The sequence below is a fragment of the Dermochelys coriacea genome, chromosome 26 (assembly GCF_009764565.3).
Source record: "Dermochelys coriacea isolate rDerCor1 chromosome 26, rDerCor1.pri.v4, whole genome shotgun sequence".
NCBI classification, from domain to species: domain Eukaryota; kingdom Metazoa; phylum Chordata; order Testudines; family Dermochelyidae; genus Dermochelys; species Dermochelys coriacea.
Genome location: NC_050093.1, coordinates 6,579,160 through 6,597,295, shown reverse-complemented (window position 1 = coordinate 6,597,295; position 18,136 = coordinate 6,579,160). Strand labels below are relative to the sequence as shown.

The following is an 18,136-nucleotide window of genomic DNA, read 5'->3' as shown; positions in this document are numbered from 1 at the left end:
AAACAACAGATTAAAGGTAAAGAAGAACAAAACGTTCTCCCCCCTTTAATGCAACACTGAAGATGGGAAACTGGTCATTAGAAAGCAGGAAATTGGTTTCCTCCACAACAAGTGCTCAGCCTAGCCGCATGTGTTTCCAATAACATCAGCAATGACGTCTTGGGACTTAATTTGCACTCTTCCAGAGTTAGCAATAAGGTAAGTAACTTTAGGCTTGATCGTTCGCTCCCTCAGATTGGTGTAAATCACGCATCGCATGGATTCAGTCATTAAACATGTGTGAGATCGGAATCGGATCCTTTCACTTTTGGAATTTCCTCCGGACTTCACTTGGAACTGAGAACTGTGTCTTTGCATCATGCAAACGATTGCTTTTAAATTATTTGTCTCGTCTTGTTCTTGCTATTGTGTTTTTTTTAAGGCAGAGAACTAGAGCAAACTTTTAACGAAAGCCTCCATCCTGCAGTCACTTAAGCACACCAGTAGGGTTACTGAAGGGAGTATTTTTCAGAGTAGCAGCCGTGCTAGTAGTCTGTATTCGCAAAAAGAAGGGAGTAGTTTTACTGAACTTAGGTAACACTTGGTGATTCCCTGTTCTGTTACTCCCTCTGGCGCAGCTGGCATTGGCCACTGTCGGAAGACAAGACACTGAGCTCCAGGGACCTTTGGTCCAACCCAGTAGGGCCCTTCTTATGTTCTTGTTTGGGGGACTGGGGCCCTAGGCACTTGCAAAACGTTACCTTCTCCAAATCAGGGGCATTACTCACACGAATAAAAGCAACACACAGTGTTTGCAGGATCTCTCCTTGCAGCGGAATTAAGTGATGCACCACGCCCAGGTGCCTGCAGCTAACGCGGGAGAGAGAGAGAGAGGTAGACACTGATCTAATCTCCAGGTCAGAGGAACTGGATCCTCCCACGCCCGCCTCTCCGCCTCTGGGCTCCTCCTCTAAATTGCTTGCTGCCGCTTTTGCTTACCCGAGTAGTGGTTAGCGAGCCGCGCGGAGCTCTCCGGGATCAAACCGAGAATACAGACAGAAAGAGCCGCAAGCGAGAGGAGTCCTGCCCGTGGAAGTGGAGTGCTAGGGGCGGTGTCCCCCTTCTCGCCGGCGGGATGAGCCCGGGGTTGCCCAGCACGAGTGCCAGCCTGCTGCTGCTTCTCTACCTGCTCGCGGTGAGCCACCGCTCGGACGGGGGCGCCCCAAGGGAAGGGGGGGGGACTCCGGGGCAGAGCCCCCTTGGCGAGAGGACCTGGAGCGCCCTGGGTGCAGGCTGGGCCGGGGTTGGAGCTCCCGGGGTCTCCCCGCCGCTGCGGAACGTGTCCGGACTTGTGCGCTCCCTATGGCAGAGCTGGGGGGGGGGAATCGCCTGGATAAGCAAGCGAGGGGGGCTCAGCTGGGCACTCTTCAAGCCGTGTTGGTAGGTGTGTAAGGGGTGGGGGGGGGGGGGGTGCAGCGAAGGGAGTCGATCACAACCAGCCGGTGTGGACCGGTCTGTAAGCTCAAGGCTGCGTGGACCTAGCTGTGCTGCGGTAAGTGGAGACTGTCCTACCCCTCGGGGAGAAGCCCTTCGAGCGGGATAGCCCTGGCTACACTGGGGGTCAAACCCTGCCTCACTCAGGGGGGTGGATTTACGAGCCATTTAGTTACACCCAGACCGCTCTGTCGTGTAGACCTGGCCTAATACCTGGAGAGAGCGTTGGTGACTGGGTTTGCTTTGCGCTCTGGTGGGGGTACCTAGCTCGCTGCCCAGCCCCAAGAGACTACAGGCTCCCCCGCACCCCAGGGGCCGGGGGGGGGGGAATCTCCCTTCTCCTGGAGTCTGAGCTCAGGTTTCCTGCTTGGATTTTTCCGCTGCTGTCAACGCGCCAGGAACTTGCGAGCTGTGTGTCTTGGGGCGTCTCTCCTAACCGTGGGCTTACCAGGGTGTTCAGAGAGCGCTTGGGGTTGGTGACTTTTCGGGCCCGAACCGGCTGCTCTTGCCGAGGAGCAAGGGACTGTCTCGTTTTATGTTCTAAACTAATAAGGTTTGAGTTTGGGGGAACGGGGTTCTTGGGCTGTGACCTTCCTAGTATGGTTTGGTTGGGTGTATGCTCTAAAGCGGGGGACGGGGGCAAACTTTTTTTGGCCCGAGGGCCACAGCGGGGTTCTGAAACTGTATGTATGGAGGGCTGGGTAGGGAAGGCTGTGCCTCCCTAAACAGCCTGGCCCCTGACCTCTATCCACACCCCCACCTCCTGAGAGGCCCCCCCAGGACTCCCATCCCTATCTAATTCCTCATCCCCCTGACCCGCTCCCTCCCCGAACCTCTGCCCCATCCAACCGCTCCCTGTCTCCCACTCCCCCCACCCCCAGGACCCCCTGCCCCTTATCCAACCCCTGCCCCCTTACCATGCTGCTCAGAGCACCAGGACTGGCACCTGCGCCACCTGGCCAGAGGAGCTGAGGCCACGGGGGAGGGGGGACAGAAGGGAAGGGGCTGGGGGCTAGCCTCCTGGGCTGGGCAGGACAGCCTCCCCGTGGGCCAGATGTGGCCACGGGACTGTAGTTTTCCCACCTCTGCTCTATAGCTTGGAGACTCCTGGAAAAAATGGGAGTTTTGCCATTGGCTTCATTGGGGGCAGGATTTTGCTCATAATCTGCAGTTCTCTTTGGCTGCGGGAAGTGCAGTTGCTTTTTGGATTCTGGCCTGTCCATGCTGTAGTTGAAACTGGACTAGCCAGCGCTGTGTTCAAAGCAGCAGCCTCGTACCTTGTCTCTTTCCATGTTCCTCCCCTAGTTGATTTCTCTTTGTTCTGCTATTGACAGCTCTGTCATAATCTGCAAAAAGAAAAGGAGGACTTGTGGCACCTTAGAGACTAACAAATTTATTTGAGCATAAGCTTTTGTGAGCTACAGCTCACTTCATCAGATCTCTAAGGTGCCACAAGTACTCCTTTTCTTTTTGTAAATACAGACTAACATGGCTGTTACTCTGAAACTTTCATAATCTGTCATTGCTTCTCCCACTCCCTCATCTGTGCCTCCATCGTCTGCCCTGTATGTCAAATACTTGTAGTGAACCCATCTCTCAGGTTATAGCCTTCCTCGGGCAACCTGGTGGAGATGTTTATCAGAGGTGACTTGTTTTAAAAACAAAAACAAAGCCCAAGCAACATACTGAAAGAAACAGTTAGGCAGTGACATGCCTCACATACTGATCGTGTGTTTAGCATCACCTTTTTCCTTCCTTTTTGTTGCCCCGTAATTGCTGAGTCATGTCTGAACTTGACCTGAACTCTAACTTTACTCATGTGACTAACCCCTTGAGCTCTATCTGGGAACTACATTCACTAGGGGTCCAGGGGTTCAAGTGTCTGCAAATCAGGGCCTTCACCTGTAAGGACTTTGGGCAGAGTGCATGGCTTCATTGGTTTCTGGGAAGCACTTAAAATGCTTTTGGGTACTTAAAAATAATTAAAGATTGTAATCTCTCTGGGGCAAGGGTCGTGAAGTGTTGGGTCATCTTAGAAGTGTCTTATAAAATGCAATATAGACTTGTTTCCTTCACTGGTGTGGACATAAAAGCTTTTTTCAGAATGTTGTAAGCCTGGTGTAGATTCTCGGCTGGCTGCTTTGCTCCAAAACTTTGGTTTTATTGGCAGGAGAGGAAAACTGGGGTGGGGGTGTGTGTGTGTGTGAGGCACACTTAGGCTAGGTCTACACTAAAACTTCAAAGCGCTGCCCTTGGAGCGCTCCCGTGGCAGTGCTTTGAAGTGAGTGTGGTCCTGCGTGAGCTCTCTCCCAGTGCTCCTGGTAATCCGCTTCCACGAGGGGAATAGCTCTGAGTGTTGGGAGCCTGTCCCCACTGGGGCTTTAAAGGGCTCAAACTTGCTGTGCTCAGCGGGGTAATTTTTCACACCCCTGAGCCAGCAAGTTAGAGCACTATAAAATGCAAGTGTAGACAAGCCCCTAGAACTGTGCTCGCCACAAATGATGATCGAAGGGCTAAAAACTGATCTATTCTATCTCCTATTGCATGTGGGGTATTGTGGTTCTGGGTTATGTGTAAAATATGGCTAGTTTCCTTCTATGCTGCAAAAAAATACTGACGTCCCATGTGGCCATCCAAACGTGCGTTGAAACCCTTTTGTTTCAATCCTTGTTCGAGTAGGGCCATGGGAGGCACTTGCTATATTAAACTACTTGTACTAATGTCACTTTCATTCTCCTGAACTATATTAGGAGCTATTGGAGGTTGCTGTTGGTGAAATTCATTCCTGTGTGGCCAGTCGGCACCATTAAAGTGGTGCCCAGGCCTTGCTGTGGCTCGGTGCATGGGGGGGGGAGGGGTGAATTTCTTGCTATAAGGGACTTGTACTGCACTAAATAGCAGTCTGCATGATGGACTATAATTGCCCAGGCCTGTCTTCTGGTGGGAGAATTATGCTCTCTTCTCCAGGCTTGCCTCTTAAAAATATCTCATCTGGGAGAGGTAGCCTCTGCAGACAGCTATGTATTAATATTACTAGGGTGAGTAACTTTAAGAACATCAATCTCATCACTGATGACTGACTTACGGTTCCTGTTTTCATCTCAAAAAGCTTTCCCTGGCTGTATGGCACGAGTCTCATGTGTTTTAGCTTTGTGCGCTCAGTAGAGGACTCTTGCTGGCAAACCTGTGCCTTCGGTGGCCCGATATGGGCCTGAGTTTACTGCTTCGGTGAAGGCTGTGTTCGTGAAAATGCTGTACAGTCCTCAAAGGCGAAGCCAGCTTCGCTGAAGGCTGAGAGAGGATCCCACTGACTTCAGTGGAATGGGGATTAGGCTCCTGGAAAGGGATGTGACAGGTTTTCTCAGCAGATGAGGGGATATAGCCACGTGACCTTCACCCCACCAATATATCTTAACCCTGAGCTGGAGGGACCAATTCATTCAGTCCTTGGTGTGTCTACTGTGTGGGAAGGGGTTAGGGAAGAAGGAAGGTCTTATGGTTAAAACACAGGGTTGAGACTAGGTTATATTCCAGATTCTGCCACAGATGAACTATGAATATGTCTATAGACGCAGCTCTGAGCCTCTTCCAAGTCCGATTGCTGACTAGTCCCCATGCACAAACACTCAGGACCCAGATCCTAGAACCTATCTTGGGGGTCTGGGGCTGATCTCAAGTCCCACTGTGATTTGGCTCCAAGCCCTATCATTTTGCAGCATGGACACAACTCAAGCCGCGGACCCAAGTCAGAGGGTCGGCATGGTGCAGTGTAGGTTCATTAGTAGGGCTGTCAGACCTGGATCTAGCAATTGTAAGCCCAGGTTTACAATGCAGTGCAGATGCGCAGCCATAGACTTAGAAACACTCAGTCCATGAGCTTGGGTCCGACAGACTACAGTTTACAATGCAATATAGATGTACCTTATCTGATCTTGGGCAAGTCTCCATCATTTGTCCGTTTCCAAGCTTCTAAATGGGATATGTCCCAACCACAGGGGGCTGAGGCTTAATGTAAAATGTGCCCTCTGAAGATCACGCAGGGCTTTTAGTTTAATTTTTTATCCTTTTTGAGGGGAATAGCCAGGAGCTGTCTTGGGGTGACTGATGTAAGGTGCTGCCATTGGGTGTCTGCTGATGATGTTATCTCGTGTTAAGAACATTCTGGTGAGCGTCTATTCGCTCCCTTGCTTGGTGAGTTTCAAGTCTTGTGTTTATTGAGACCTGCCTAAGCTACAGCTAAGAAAAAGCTGTTTGTTAGAGTTGGGGTTGATAGTGAGTAAAATAGTTACAGGTTAAATGGGGTTTATTACTGAAAGGTGAAATCATACTTCATTACCTGTGGGTAATTTTGAGTGGATATGTGGATTGTTAGTCAAGTTGTAAGTGCCTTGTGTTCAACTTGATGCCACTTCTGTGTTTGTCTCTTTGTGTCTTACAATTACTCTGGAACACCATCTGATCAATTCAAAAACATTCCTGGAAATTTTAGGTCTCAAGGGCCAGAATCCTATTAATTGGGAGGAGGAGTGGGGGACACCTTGAGCCCTTGCCATCTGACTAGTGCAGCTATAACTTTAAGCACCTCTGCAATTGTGTAGATCCGCAGTTCTCAAGCTGTGGGTCGGGACCCCATTTTAATGGGGTCATGAAGGCTGGTTTAGACTTGCTGGGAGCCTGGGGCTGAAGCCTGAGGACTTGAGTCCTGGGCTGCAGGGTTTAGGTTACAGGCCCCCTGTCTAGGGCTGAAGCCCTTGGGCTTTGGTCCCCCTGTCCTGGGCAATGGGGTTTGGGTGGGCTCAGGCTTCAGTCACCACTTCTAGGGTCATGTAGTAATTTTTGTTGTCAGAAGGGAGTCACGGTGCAATGAAGTTTGAGAATCCTCTGGTCTAGATCAAATGGCCCCACTAACACCTTCCCCTATGTAATACCCCTGATCTTCCTTCCAACAGAGTCATTCAGGGTGTCAGTAGGTTACAATCTCCCAGACAAATAAGGGGAGGTATGGGGATGTGACCCCAGCAGAGGGTGAGAACTGGGACCCTTGTATGGGGCTATATAGAATCCCTGGCAGGGGGCAAAACTGGGGAACCATGGTGTGGGGGTGCACAGAGCCCTTAGCATAGGGAAAAGTGGTGCATGTATGTGTGTGGGGAATGGCATACACACAGAGCATCTGTCATGAGTGGGGGCACATAGGAATCCCTGGTGAGGGGAGTTGCGGAGTGGGTGGCACGCAGGGAGCTTATGGGAGTAATGGAAGAGTGCAGGGAGCTCCTGGTGGGTGCAGTAACTCAACTGGTGCACGCACCCCTAGTTACATCTATATATCAGCAGGTGAGGGGGTTTGTAACCTCCCTAGCTGTATAGAGACTCTGCCCCTCACCCACTCGTCACTAGCAGGCAGCCATGTGGGAGAATCTGGCTCTTAGTCTCCAGAGGCTGGGAGTTCTGTCTGGTGGCATGTGATGGTAGGGTGAACAAACTTGTTTTTTAGGGGTTGGCGCTCTTGTCATGCGTGTCCTCGCTGCATGAGCATCAAAGATCCGGCGGCTCAGGAAGTTCTGGCGTACTTCCATCCCAATATCCCACCCCCAGTTTCAGGGCCATGCGATATCCTTACCTCCTGCCTTAACCTGTGTTGAGCTGTAGCAGCCACCTCTCATTGCAAAAGTGCGTGATAAAATCCTGGATCCAGGGGCGGGGGGGGGGGGGGGGGGGGAGTGTTCTTGAACCACCTTGGGATCTGTGGGGTTGATGAATGCAGCTAAAATGTCAGTGGCATTGCCGCAGATGGCTGTGATGTGATGCCTTGAGTTGATGGGATTGTACTGGAGTAATCGAGGATAAGGAATGTCCTCTATTGCAGGGCTCTGGAATTTCCTCCACCTCAAGCTTCGACCCAATCATACTGTTAACCAGGGGATGGCTGTGGCTCTGGGATAATGGGGAGGGGAAACCAGGGGTGAATTTCACTCTATCCATCCAGCAAAAGATCTGCGTGCTTGAAGAAAACACTAGTCTCCCCTGGCTGCTGTTGTGTACTTGAAAGTGCAGCCCTGATGCCGCAAAGAACAAACAGAAGAGTTTGCGCTTGCTATGGAATGGGGGCTGGCCTGAAGAATGTTTATGGATCTGAGTCATCCTAGTTTCAGGGAGCACCATTGCGGGAAACCAGCTGCAGCCAGTTTACTAGCTCACACCCTCCCCAATAAAAGTGAGTCTGTGTGTTGGGCGAAGTTTACACAGCTCGGATCTGTGCAGTTATTTAATGTCAAGTGCATTTTAATTGTTTCAAACCTTGTTTCCTGCAGAGAGATTTTTTTTTTTTTTTAAAGCTGCTTCTGGCTCCCTCAGGAAACCTTTTCCTTTCTGCTTTTAAAAAAAAACAACAACCTGTGTTGCTTCCAACGGGCCTAGAAAGATTGGGATGAGTGAGGAAGGACTAGCCCAGATGGTGCCAGAGACTGGGGTGGGAGGAGAAAATGGTCTCTTTTTTTGGTTAGAAAGAGAGGAAGGGAGTGGAAGCTTAGTTTGGTGGAGGGATGATGAAGGCCTGTGGAATGCAGAAAGTGCTGCTGGATTTTCTCCACTGTTCCCTGCATAACTTTGGTGTGGGGTGTGGGGGAGGTGGTGGTATCTGAGCTGTGCCTCCAGCAGAAGAATCTAAGGAGATTTTCTTTGTACATTTCCCCCAGCTCATCCTGTTTGGGAATGACCACATCCTCCTTCATCCCCTACTTGCTTCTGCAGTCGCACCAGGCTGATATGTAGGGGGTAGGGACTCTAAATCATAGACTATCAGGGTTGGAAGGGACATCAGAAGGTCATCTAGTCCAACCCCCTGCTCAAAGCAGGACCAATCCCCAATTTTTGCTCCAGATCCCAAACCGCCCCATCGAGGATTGAACATACAACCCTGGGTTTAGCGGGCTAATGCGCAAATCACTGAGCTATCCCTCATACCCCTGACATCCCATTGTCTGTTTCTCCATCTCTTGTCCCTTCCCTGTCTCTCTCCCTCGCTCCCTCCCTGGTAAGGAGTGTGTATGGGGTGGCAGGGGAGTTTGAGGAAGGTTGCAATCTGATATTTGTCCTGTGTGAATAAAAGCAGGAACTAGTGGGGAGGGGCAGATGGGGGGAGGGGCAGGCAAGTGGCAGAGACTAGAGGTTTGTTATGGAAACAGGTAAAAGGGCCATGCAGAGGAGACGCCCTGGAAAAAAGCTTTTCTCGTGGCCTGTCTTGAGAGAAGACGAGTCCCCGTAACTTCTGGGAGCCTCTTGGATTCCTGTCTTCCCACAGCAAGGGAACTTCCCCAGATTTGTTGGGCCATCTGGCTTGTGCTGGAAGTTGGAGAAAGCCATATTCTATTGCTGAAGTCACAAGTCAGGCACAGAATAACTTCTCTGTGCCTCAGTTTTCCCACATATACATGTGGGGGTAGATAACAGTGCCTGCCTCTGTAAAGATGCTCCGGCGAAAGGTGCAACAATTTTGTTGTCCTGCAGAGGGGCTGGCTGCACTGTAGCGTGGGGCTGGTATTTTGGCCCAAGATAAATCCAGGGTGTGTCCACACTAACTCTAATCTGACCACTAGAAGGTGAGGTGGTGAGGTCTGATGCAACATCCTCCTATGAATGAGTAATGACTAGAGCAGATAAAAACAGGCCATGGACTTCCTGATCTTCTAGACCAGATTAAGGGGAATAACACAAAGTTACCTCATGTTCAAGGCTGTTCATTGAGAGCTCTGGCCTCCTCACAAACCGTGAGGTTGAAGCTTAAGTCACTCTGAGCCCGCTGTTGGTGTTTTTCTTGTGGCATAGCTGGCAAACTTTTTGCATCTGGGGGGGGTGGCGATGCTGTTTTTGCGTGTGCTCCCCTTCCTCTTACAGCACCTCAATCCCACCACAATTGACCATTTGTTCACAAGCACCAGACACAGGTGGGAGAGAACCATTAAAGGGAAATGTTGATAATCCTGCACCCTTCTGTAGGCCCTTACATCTGGGGATCCCAGTAAACCTTTATTAACCTCTCCAGGGGGTTGAGGGCCTCTGTTCTTCCCTGAAGAAACATGAGCATACAGAGGGGAAATGAAGTGCCCAAGACCACCCAGTGGCAGAGCTGGGACTAGAACCCAGGAGTCCTTACTCCCAGTCCTTTGTCCACATTTCTCTCCCCCCCCCCCCCCCCGCCTTTTGAGTATCTCCCAGTCTCGGCCACCACACAGCTCTTTCCTGCCGCATGCACCCCCCTGCCATGCTTTCCAGTCTTCAGCCAGATGCTATCGCTTCAGCAAATCAGCCACCCAAACTCAACTGACCCTCTGTGTCTTTAATCTATTTTTATAGCATGGAGCCAAGTCAGCAAGTGTCTCGCTGGCCCAGGATCCAAAGGGGCCCGAGTTGATCCCCATAGCTTTGAGTCGCAGCACGGAGGACTCCGAGTTCTACAAACACGAAGATCATCTTTGCAGAAAGTGCCCTGCAGGTATGATGCTCCCAGAGCTGCCTCGTCTGCTCCCCTCTCTTCTGTCCACCTGCCTGCATTGTCCCTGCTCTGGGGATCACTAGGAAACTCAAAGAAAAGGAGGACTTGCGGCACCTTAGAGACTAACAAATTTATTTGAGCATAAGCTTTCGTGAGCTACAGCTCACTTCAGCGGATGCATCCGCTGAAGTGAGCTGTAGCTCACGAAAGCTTATGCTCAAATAAATTTGTTAGTCTCTAAGGTGCCGCAAGTCCTCCTTTTCTTTTTGCGGATACAGACTAACACGGCTGCTACTCTGACACCTGTCATTATGTAGGAAACTCGGCCGTCCTGCAGCTCCCTGCTGTGTCCTGGGCCTTTGCTATCCAGCCCTGCTCTGTCCCCGTCCTGGGGATATAAGGAGTGACTTTGCTCTCCAGCTCTTCCCCTCTCCTTCCCTGTCCTGTAGGGGGCATCACATTCTCCTCCCGCTGCCCGTCCTGGGTGTCCATGGGGGTGTGAGGCTCCATTGCAATAATGCCGCCTGCTCCAGCTGTGCTTGGTGCATGTGCCACTGGGTCTCTGTGTATATGTCCATCCCCCCAGCACCCCAGGATGCCAGAGCAGTGGGGTTACCAGTAGCCTCTGAGTAGGTAGCAATCTCTATATATCTCATTGCTTCACTGGTGCTCACTCGCCTGCAATAGCAACATAAGAATTGCTAGACTGGTTCACGCCAGCGTCCCTCTAGTACAGAATCCTGTCTCTGACCATGGTGGCTCTGAATGCTGCACAAGGTGTAAGATCCCCATATCTGTTCTAGGGTGGCTGCCCCTTTGCCCCCCCACTCCGTGGTCTGCTCCAGGAATGCTTCTTGGGTCCCAGACCTCTAACCATCACATCTTTGTGAGCAGGGATCCACACCCATCTCTCTCCTGACTAGGGGCTTAGGCTTGCAGGCCCCTTGCTCTTATCCTGATGAATGTCCAGACCCTGCGGCCTTGGTTTCTCTCCAAGGGCTATGAGTGGTGGTTGTTATAATGACCGAGCAGCTCTTCTAGAGTACGTTTACTTTATAAGGCTCTCTGAGAACATATAAATCAATAAAAGCATCTGAATGCTTTGCCAGTAACACCCTCCCTGATCAGTCTTATGGAGACCCTGGCAGTTCCACCCCTTCCACAGTGCAAAAGGTCCTGTCTATCCGAGTCAAAATGAAGGTCCCTCTGTCAGTTCAAACTGGCTCCTTGTATCCCAAACTCCTGCTTTGTCTCCCAGGCTCCTGTGAAAAGGTCACAGCCCTCTTCCTCCAGGGTGTGTGGGTGGGTGGTCATGTGTAGGCTTGAAAGGATTAGTGGGTTTTTTGGTTTGTTTGTTTTTAAACAAGTAAATGTTTTCACCTTATACCCCCAAACACAAAATGCCATTGATTGAAAATCAGATACACAAAAGTAAGAAAAATGTAGCGTTTGGATTTCAGGATATTTACGTTGTATATTTTGACGCAGGGTGTTGGCTGTTTTGTTTAGCAGTTATAAATATTTAACGTTTTGAATCTCAAAATCTGTCACTAAAGGATTATTGCCTGACCACCCATAACTTCCCATAGCTATACAAATTTGAAATAAACACTGATGTTGATCAAAACTGTAATTAGGCTGGCAGAATAGGTTTGAGTGGAGGTGGGAAGAGGGTCCTATAGAAGACACAGCCCCTAATATTGGGAGAGTCCTGATTAAAAGCAGGACATCAGGTCACACTAGCCTCCTCATAGGGCTGGCTAGTTGCATAATCTGCTCTGAGATTTTGCATTAATTCCCCTCCCCTTTCCCTGTTGTTCCAGAGTCTGTAGGCCCCCCCAACACAACAAGCAAGATGCACGTATCTAGAACCTCTATTGACATTGAGGGCTAGTCCAAGGGCCCACATAGTCTGGCTCATCTAAACATAGCAAACTTTTTTTTTTTTTTTGAAATGTTTCCTTCTTTTGGGAGCTGGCTGTGACATACGGATAAGTCAGAACATTAAATACAATGGTCTCAAGACGCTCCTGTGGTCATCATCTCATTGCACCCCTGCAGGAAGTAGACTTAGTCTCCTGCTGGTCTTCAGAAGTTATAGATTGACTTAAACCCTGAAGCACGAGATTTAATATCGCTTCCAACATCGTTGTAATTCTAGGTTATCCTAATTATTTATTAGGCTATCCATGTAGATTCCTTTTTGAACCGTGCTAAGTTCTTGGCCTTAACTTCCTGTGTCGGAGAATTCCGCGGTCTAATTACCCATTATGTGGGAAGTGTTTCCTGTTATCAGTTCTGAGTTTGCTACCTTTTGATTTCAGTGAATGCAGGTCTAGCCCTTTATTCGTGGAAATGCCACCTGTGTACTCTTAGTCATGTTTCTGTCTCTCTTCACATATCTCCTCCTCCTTTCCTGCAGGTTTCCATGTTGAAGAGCACTGTGTTACCTCGAACAGTAGCGGGAAGTGCTCTCGGTGTAAAGAAGGAGCTGAATTCACAGAGTACCCCAATGCGCTTTCCAAGTGCCTGACTTGTCGTGTCTGCAGAAAAGGTACTGAGGAGAAATAGATGCTGAGGTCCTCCACTCCTTCAGGGGGCAGTTTTTCACTGTACTCAGTTCCCCATGCTAGTTTGAGTCAAACGATGGAGGGATTGTAAACTCTGTGGGACAGGTGGCTGGTTCGGTTCGTACAGTGCCTAGCACAATAACCTGCTGGCCAATGATTGGGGCTGTTTGCTGCCACTACATTACAAATAAGTGGCTTACTCTGCGGTAAACAAGTTTGGCCGAGAGCATCTTGTATTGGAGGGGCTAAAAGTTACTGAGTGATGGGCAGATGCACAGCACCTCCTGCTGGTCTATTATAGCAGGATTGGTGTTCGGCCTTTGGATAGCAGAGCGGGCATAAGCAGGTGCAGCACCATTGACTCCATGGTACCTGCATATGCCAGGGCTGAATTTATCCCATTATCTATATAAAATGTAACAAACTGGGCAATTGTCAAGGCTTGAATCGAAGACCTTGAACTCTGCAGCACAGACCTTTGCTGCTTGAGTTAGTGTTGTACTAACTGTCATCGGGCAGCAGTTGTAGGCCATCTTCCATATGGACCAGCCGCTGCGGGTGGAGAGGCAATGTCTGCTTTATGAGTAGGCTGGAAGGATTAGACTTCTATTGGTAAATGTCAAGTTCACATATGTACACCCTGACACATTTCCATTGATAATGACTGAAATTTACAGATGGGCAAAGTAAGCAAAATGCTGCTTGAGAACTTACTAGAGTTTGGCTTAAGGATATTTACTTTTTTTATATTTTGACATGGGATGTTGACAGTCTTTTTTTTTTTTTTTTTTAAGAAGTTACAGAATCTCGCTGTCGTTTAATTGCCTGACCTTCCTCCCCAATGATTTCCCATGGCTGTAATAATTCAAATAGAAAATGCTTAAAACTCAACATCGATATCTGTCAGTTGTATGTGGGAGTGGACAGACAGGGAAACCTGCATTTTGCCTACCTTATTTACAAGTGTGAGAACGGCTGTCAGCTCTTGGGTGTATGGATGCAATCAACCAGCGCCTCCTACAGGAGCGGCTAAGGGAGGAGACTTTGGCAAAGAATTCTGGGTAAATTGTGATGCTAAGGACATATGACTCAGGATCTTGTCTGTGTAGAGGGGGCAGGATCTCTAGCCCCAGCAAGAAGGATCTGAGCTCTTCAGTTGAAACGGAGGTAACAGCCTTACCTCGTCAGACCCATTAGTGTAAGAAAAGCCCTTCTTGCTCATCACACTGATGTTGGATGCTCTGTGGGCTTGGGTGAGGTGATGCTCTAATGGAGTTCTTTCCTATGCTCTGCAGATGAGGTGCAGCTGAGTCAGTGCAACAGCAGCAAGAACACACAGTGTACTTGCAAGAATGGTACCTTCTGCTCTCCAGACCATCCCTGTGAAATATGCCAGAGGTGCAGACTCAGGTCAGAGCTGCTGCTGGGCTGGGCTGGGAAGGAAGTGGGGGAAATACTTGACCCTGGCTGTGGGAGGTGGGTGAGTCATCAGCGCTGAAGCAGAAGCGTCTGATGACCCTGCTGTGTAGGCTTGCCCTTAACTCTGTTGTGGGGAATTCTGTAACTTGCTCTGCCGCTGGCTGGCTGGCCTCCCTCGTTCTGATCCGTTCTTGTCTTCTTCCCAGGTGTCCTGAAGGAGAAGTGCAGGTCAGTTCCTGCATGCCGCAAAGTGACATCCAGTGTGCGCATCCCACAGGCCCTCCTCCTGCGGCAGGTAAGGGCAGAGGGTTATCGGGGAGTGGGTATTGAGGGGAGATGCCTGCAGAAGCAGTGGGAGTTCATGTTTAACTTGGTGCTGTACTTGAAGGAGAAAAGTGGGCGTTCAGACTCCCTGGGCCTGCTTCTTTTCACTCATTGCTGTGAATAAGAAGCGACTTCACTGGAATTGGTGGCTGAGAGGAGAATCTGGCCCGTTTTCGTGAGTGCTTTCTCAGGCCCCGTTTCTTCTCATTCAGATGGCATTGCAGCCTGGACAGCAGTTGGGATTGCAGCACCACTCCTCATATTCACCATCTTGCTTGCAGTCTTGCTGTGGTGCTTTTACAGTCGCAACTCATCTTCGGGAGGTAAGAGATGCTCACGGGGCGGGGGTCGTATGACACAGGGAAGGTTGTACGTTGAATCCTGGCAGTGAAAAGTGACTGGCTGCCAAGTTTTTTAAGAACACATCTGTGTTTTGGGGGACCTGTATCTTGGGACCCCACAAACTCTGCCCCTTCCCCTCTGCTGGCATGTCAGCCTTCAGGACTATCTGATGGTGCATGTGGATCTTGGAGCACTTTGGGGGAAGAATTATCAGCTTTGAACAGAGGTGTTTTTGTCCCCCCCCCCCCCAACCTTAATTGAGGTGTGGCCAGGCCCTAGCCTGGCCCTTTGTTCTCAACCTGCTGGCTGCTTGTGGTATAATCAGCACACAGCTGTGGCCCGCATGACCTCTGCGGGCGGTGGGGGTGTGAGAGAGAGATTGTGTGGATGTGGCCCACCTAACGCACAGAGCTGCAGCCCACAATGGTAAATAGGTTGAAAACCACTGCCCATAGTGTAATGGGGAGGGTGGTTTAGCCAGTTGTGGGTCTGGTGGTTGGGTTGTAGCAGCCAAACAGAACTCAAATGGCTTGATTGTGGGGCAGGAATGACTCGGTTCAGGCTTGGCTGCATGCCACCTCCCTCTTTCCCCTCCTTCTGCACAAGGAGTCTGTGCAAGGAAAAGACAGGAGAGCCAGGGGGAAGGGGTGAAAGCTGCTAATCGGCTCCTGTTTCTTTTCCAGGTGGTCCTAGAAAGAAATCGGCCAGCTTCAAGGTGAGGGTCACTTTAGTCTGCTGTGCAGCCTAGGGAGAGTGGGTTTAATCGGAGTCTGATTTTTACAAAAAAACACCATTCATTCATTCTCTGTCACTCACACGCTGTCACTCACTACCTACTGGGCTTTCAAAGATCTGCCTGTAACCAGAAAGCGTGAGCCTCTTAGGTTCCCATGGGATCTGCATAGGTCCAAGTAAGGAAGCTGCTACCATAGGGCTTCCAAGAGGACAGGGTGGGTGGCGGCTCCTTTTCCTTCACTGTCGGAAAGGGAGGGGCATTGGGCCTGAAGCTCTCCTAGCTAGGGGGTGGGGACTGTGGAAATGCAAGGACTCGGGCAGTTGTGTGACTCAAGGCAATTTCTGGCCAGGGAGGGTTTTTTCTCTTCCCCTTCCCCCACTTTCAACTTGGCCTCTGTGAGGTAGCTGATCCTTCTTCCCTGGAACCTGCCATCCCAGGCACAAATGCAGCGGGCTGTTGACTTCACATGCCTCTCGTTGTGAGGGGGGTGTTTGTCTTATAGCACTCTTGTTCTTGTGTCGTGAGTGGGGGTTAGGTTAGCTGGGGAGGGTGCCGGGAGGGGAGTCCAAGGCCTGGGGTATGGATCTGAAAGTACTGAACTCCTGCCAGTTGGTCGTCTGAGAATTTGGCTGCACCCAGGTTGGAAAGCAGGCCTCTTCAAGCTGTAAATCTGTCATGGATGGACAGCGTGGTTTAGTATCAGAGGGGAGTTTAGATTCTACCTGCCCTAACAGAAATGCAGGGTGGGTTGGGACCCCACTTCTGGATTAGGGATTCTCAGGTTGGCCAATATTTCATAGTTAGGCTCTGGGACCACATTCCAACCCTCCACCAAACTTGGGTGCTCAGAATCCAGATCTGGAGGGGTGGGATCCATCTCTAACTTATGGTAGCTTCTGAAATCTGCTTCTTCTGAAGTAACCCTTCAATAGGCCTCTCTACAGTCCTGATCCTTTGGAATTTTATACCTCCAGACCTGGTACTGCTGGTTTTAGGCTTTTTTTTTTTTTTTTTTTAGTTTTCCTTAACGAAGGCTCATATCCTGTCACCCCTGAGGAACTGCGCTCGAGGGAGGCTGGGAACTCAGGACAACATGCGGAATGAGCAGTTAGATCAGGAATCCCAGCATGGGTTGCTGGCTGTGTCAGACGGCAAAGAAGCAGTAAGGAAGGATAGCCAATGTGAGACTACGGCTCTGTCTGCAGCAGCCAGTGCCCCCAAGCAGGAGGTAACTTACTGATGTGCCCTTACTGCATGTACTAGATCCTAAGACTTAATTGGGTAGATCTCCGTCCCTTTTTAACATCTGACCTGGTGCAAGTTTCTCTTAGAAATATAGACTTTAAGGTCAGAAGGGACCATTATGATCGTCTAGTCCAACCTCCTGCTCAACGCAGGTCACAGAATCTCACCCACCTGCTTCTGTAACAAACCCCTAGCCTATGTCTGAGCTATTGGAGTCCCCAAATCGTGATTAAGACTTCAAGATGCAGAGAATCCTCCAGCAAGTGACCTGTGCCCCACGCTGCAGAGGAAGGCAAAAAAACCCCAAGGCCTCTGCCGATCTGCCCTGGAAGAAAATTCCTTCCTGACCCCAAATATGGCAATCGGCTAAACCCTGAGCACGTGGGCAAGACTCACCAGCCAGACACCCAGGAAAGAATGCTCTAGAGTAACTCGGATCCCACCTCATCCAACATCCCATCACAGGCTATTGGGCATATTTACCATTAGTAGTAGTCAACTGCCAAAATTAGGCTATTCAATCATACCATCCCCTCCATCTTCTAACCAAGCAGCTTCTTGAGAGCTGAAGATCACAAGTTCAGTCTTTGCCACTATGGGGACTAGATGCCTGTGGCCACAGTGCCCTAGCCTGAGTCTACAGATAGTGATTTCAGTCTCCAAGCCCCATCCCTTCCCTGTGTGACTGGCTGACCTAGTGCTCCCGGCCAGGGAAGGGAGTGATGAGAGTTAGCAAGGCAGGATCTCCCAGCCAGTCCTGGTCTCTTGTGGCATGTGGAAGAACTGCAGGGTCTGTTGCCTGCAGCACTTAACGATATCCCAGGCTGAGCAGAAGCCTTGTACCCCTGGGGTGCTGAACACTCTGCACAGGTACCCTGAGTCATGAGCAGCGTCGTGGCTCGCTCTCCTCCTCCTTGTGGAGTGGCAGGGCTGTTCCCCATGCCCCAGGTTAGGGATCCCAGCATATCGCTGCTAAGCAAGTTCAGATGATCCTTGTACAGTAGCTTCAACTGAAGTCTTGCAGGAAAGGCAGACTACTCAGCATAAAATCCCCTGCATGACCCAGCATCAGCCAAGGGAGAAGAGGAAAGTCCCCTTTTTGCTGGTGCTTACTGGTAGCTGGTAATGTCAGCGTGCACTACATTACAGGTTGCTGGGGGCTTCGATCAGAGAATCCAGCCCAGTAACCATGGGATGGAGGTGCTCCTGGAAATCAAGAACAGCTCTCCCCAAAGGCTCAGACCTGCCCCATAGGGATCTTTCCATGTGTCAACCTGTTGCCTAGGGTAATGGAGATGTGTTGTCATCTTTCCATGTGTTTCAGAGAAACCCAGCATCTCAAATGGCGAGCAGGAGAAGGAAACTGGTTCCAGGGAGAGGAAAGGACCCAATAGAGAGTAAGTGTTATAGTGCTTTGGGCCTCCATGGGATGTGTTGTAGTCCCAGTGGGTGCTTTCTGAGTGCCACTGCACACCCCCTCCCCAGTAGCTGAAAACAGGGCTGGTCAAAATACTTTTGTACTAAAGTTTTTTCTCA

The 18,136-nt window shown here is 50.1% G+C and overlaps 1 protein-coding gene across 7 annotated transcripts in view; it reads left to right on the top strand.

The window, feature by feature from the left end:
* Positions 1-805: 805 nt before the first annotated feature.
* The window catches only part of LOC119848738 (tumor necrosis factor receptor superfamily member 10A-like), a 30,371-nt gene continuing 13,040 nt past the window's right edge, over positions 806-18,136 (top strand). Inside the window, exons 1-9 of one of the 7 annotated variants that reach the window (XM_038384908.2) lie at positions 806-1,174; positions 9,826-9,964; positions 12,387-12,518; positions 13,830-13,944; positions 14,160-14,248; positions 14,490-14,600; positions 15,303-15,334; positions 16,374-16,583; positions 17,925-17,997. In XM_038384908.2, coding sequence (XP_038240836.1) covers positions 1,115-1,174; positions 9,826-9,964; positions 12,387-12,518; positions 13,830-13,944; positions 14,160-14,248; positions 14,490-14,600; positions 15,303-15,334; positions 16,374-16,583; positions 17,925-17,997 — 961 coding nt within the window. In that variant the 5' untranslated portion in view covers positions 806-1,114. Of the gene's footprint in view, positions 1,175-5,550; positions 5,665-9,825; positions 9,965-12,386; positions 12,519-13,829; positions 13,945-14,159; positions 14,249-14,489; positions 14,601-15,302; positions 15,341-16,373; positions 16,584-17,915; positions 17,998-18,136 lie in introns of those variants that run through there. The other 6 variants (XM_043502926.1, XM_043502929.1, XM_043502928.1 and 3 more) reach the window with 6 other exon arrangements.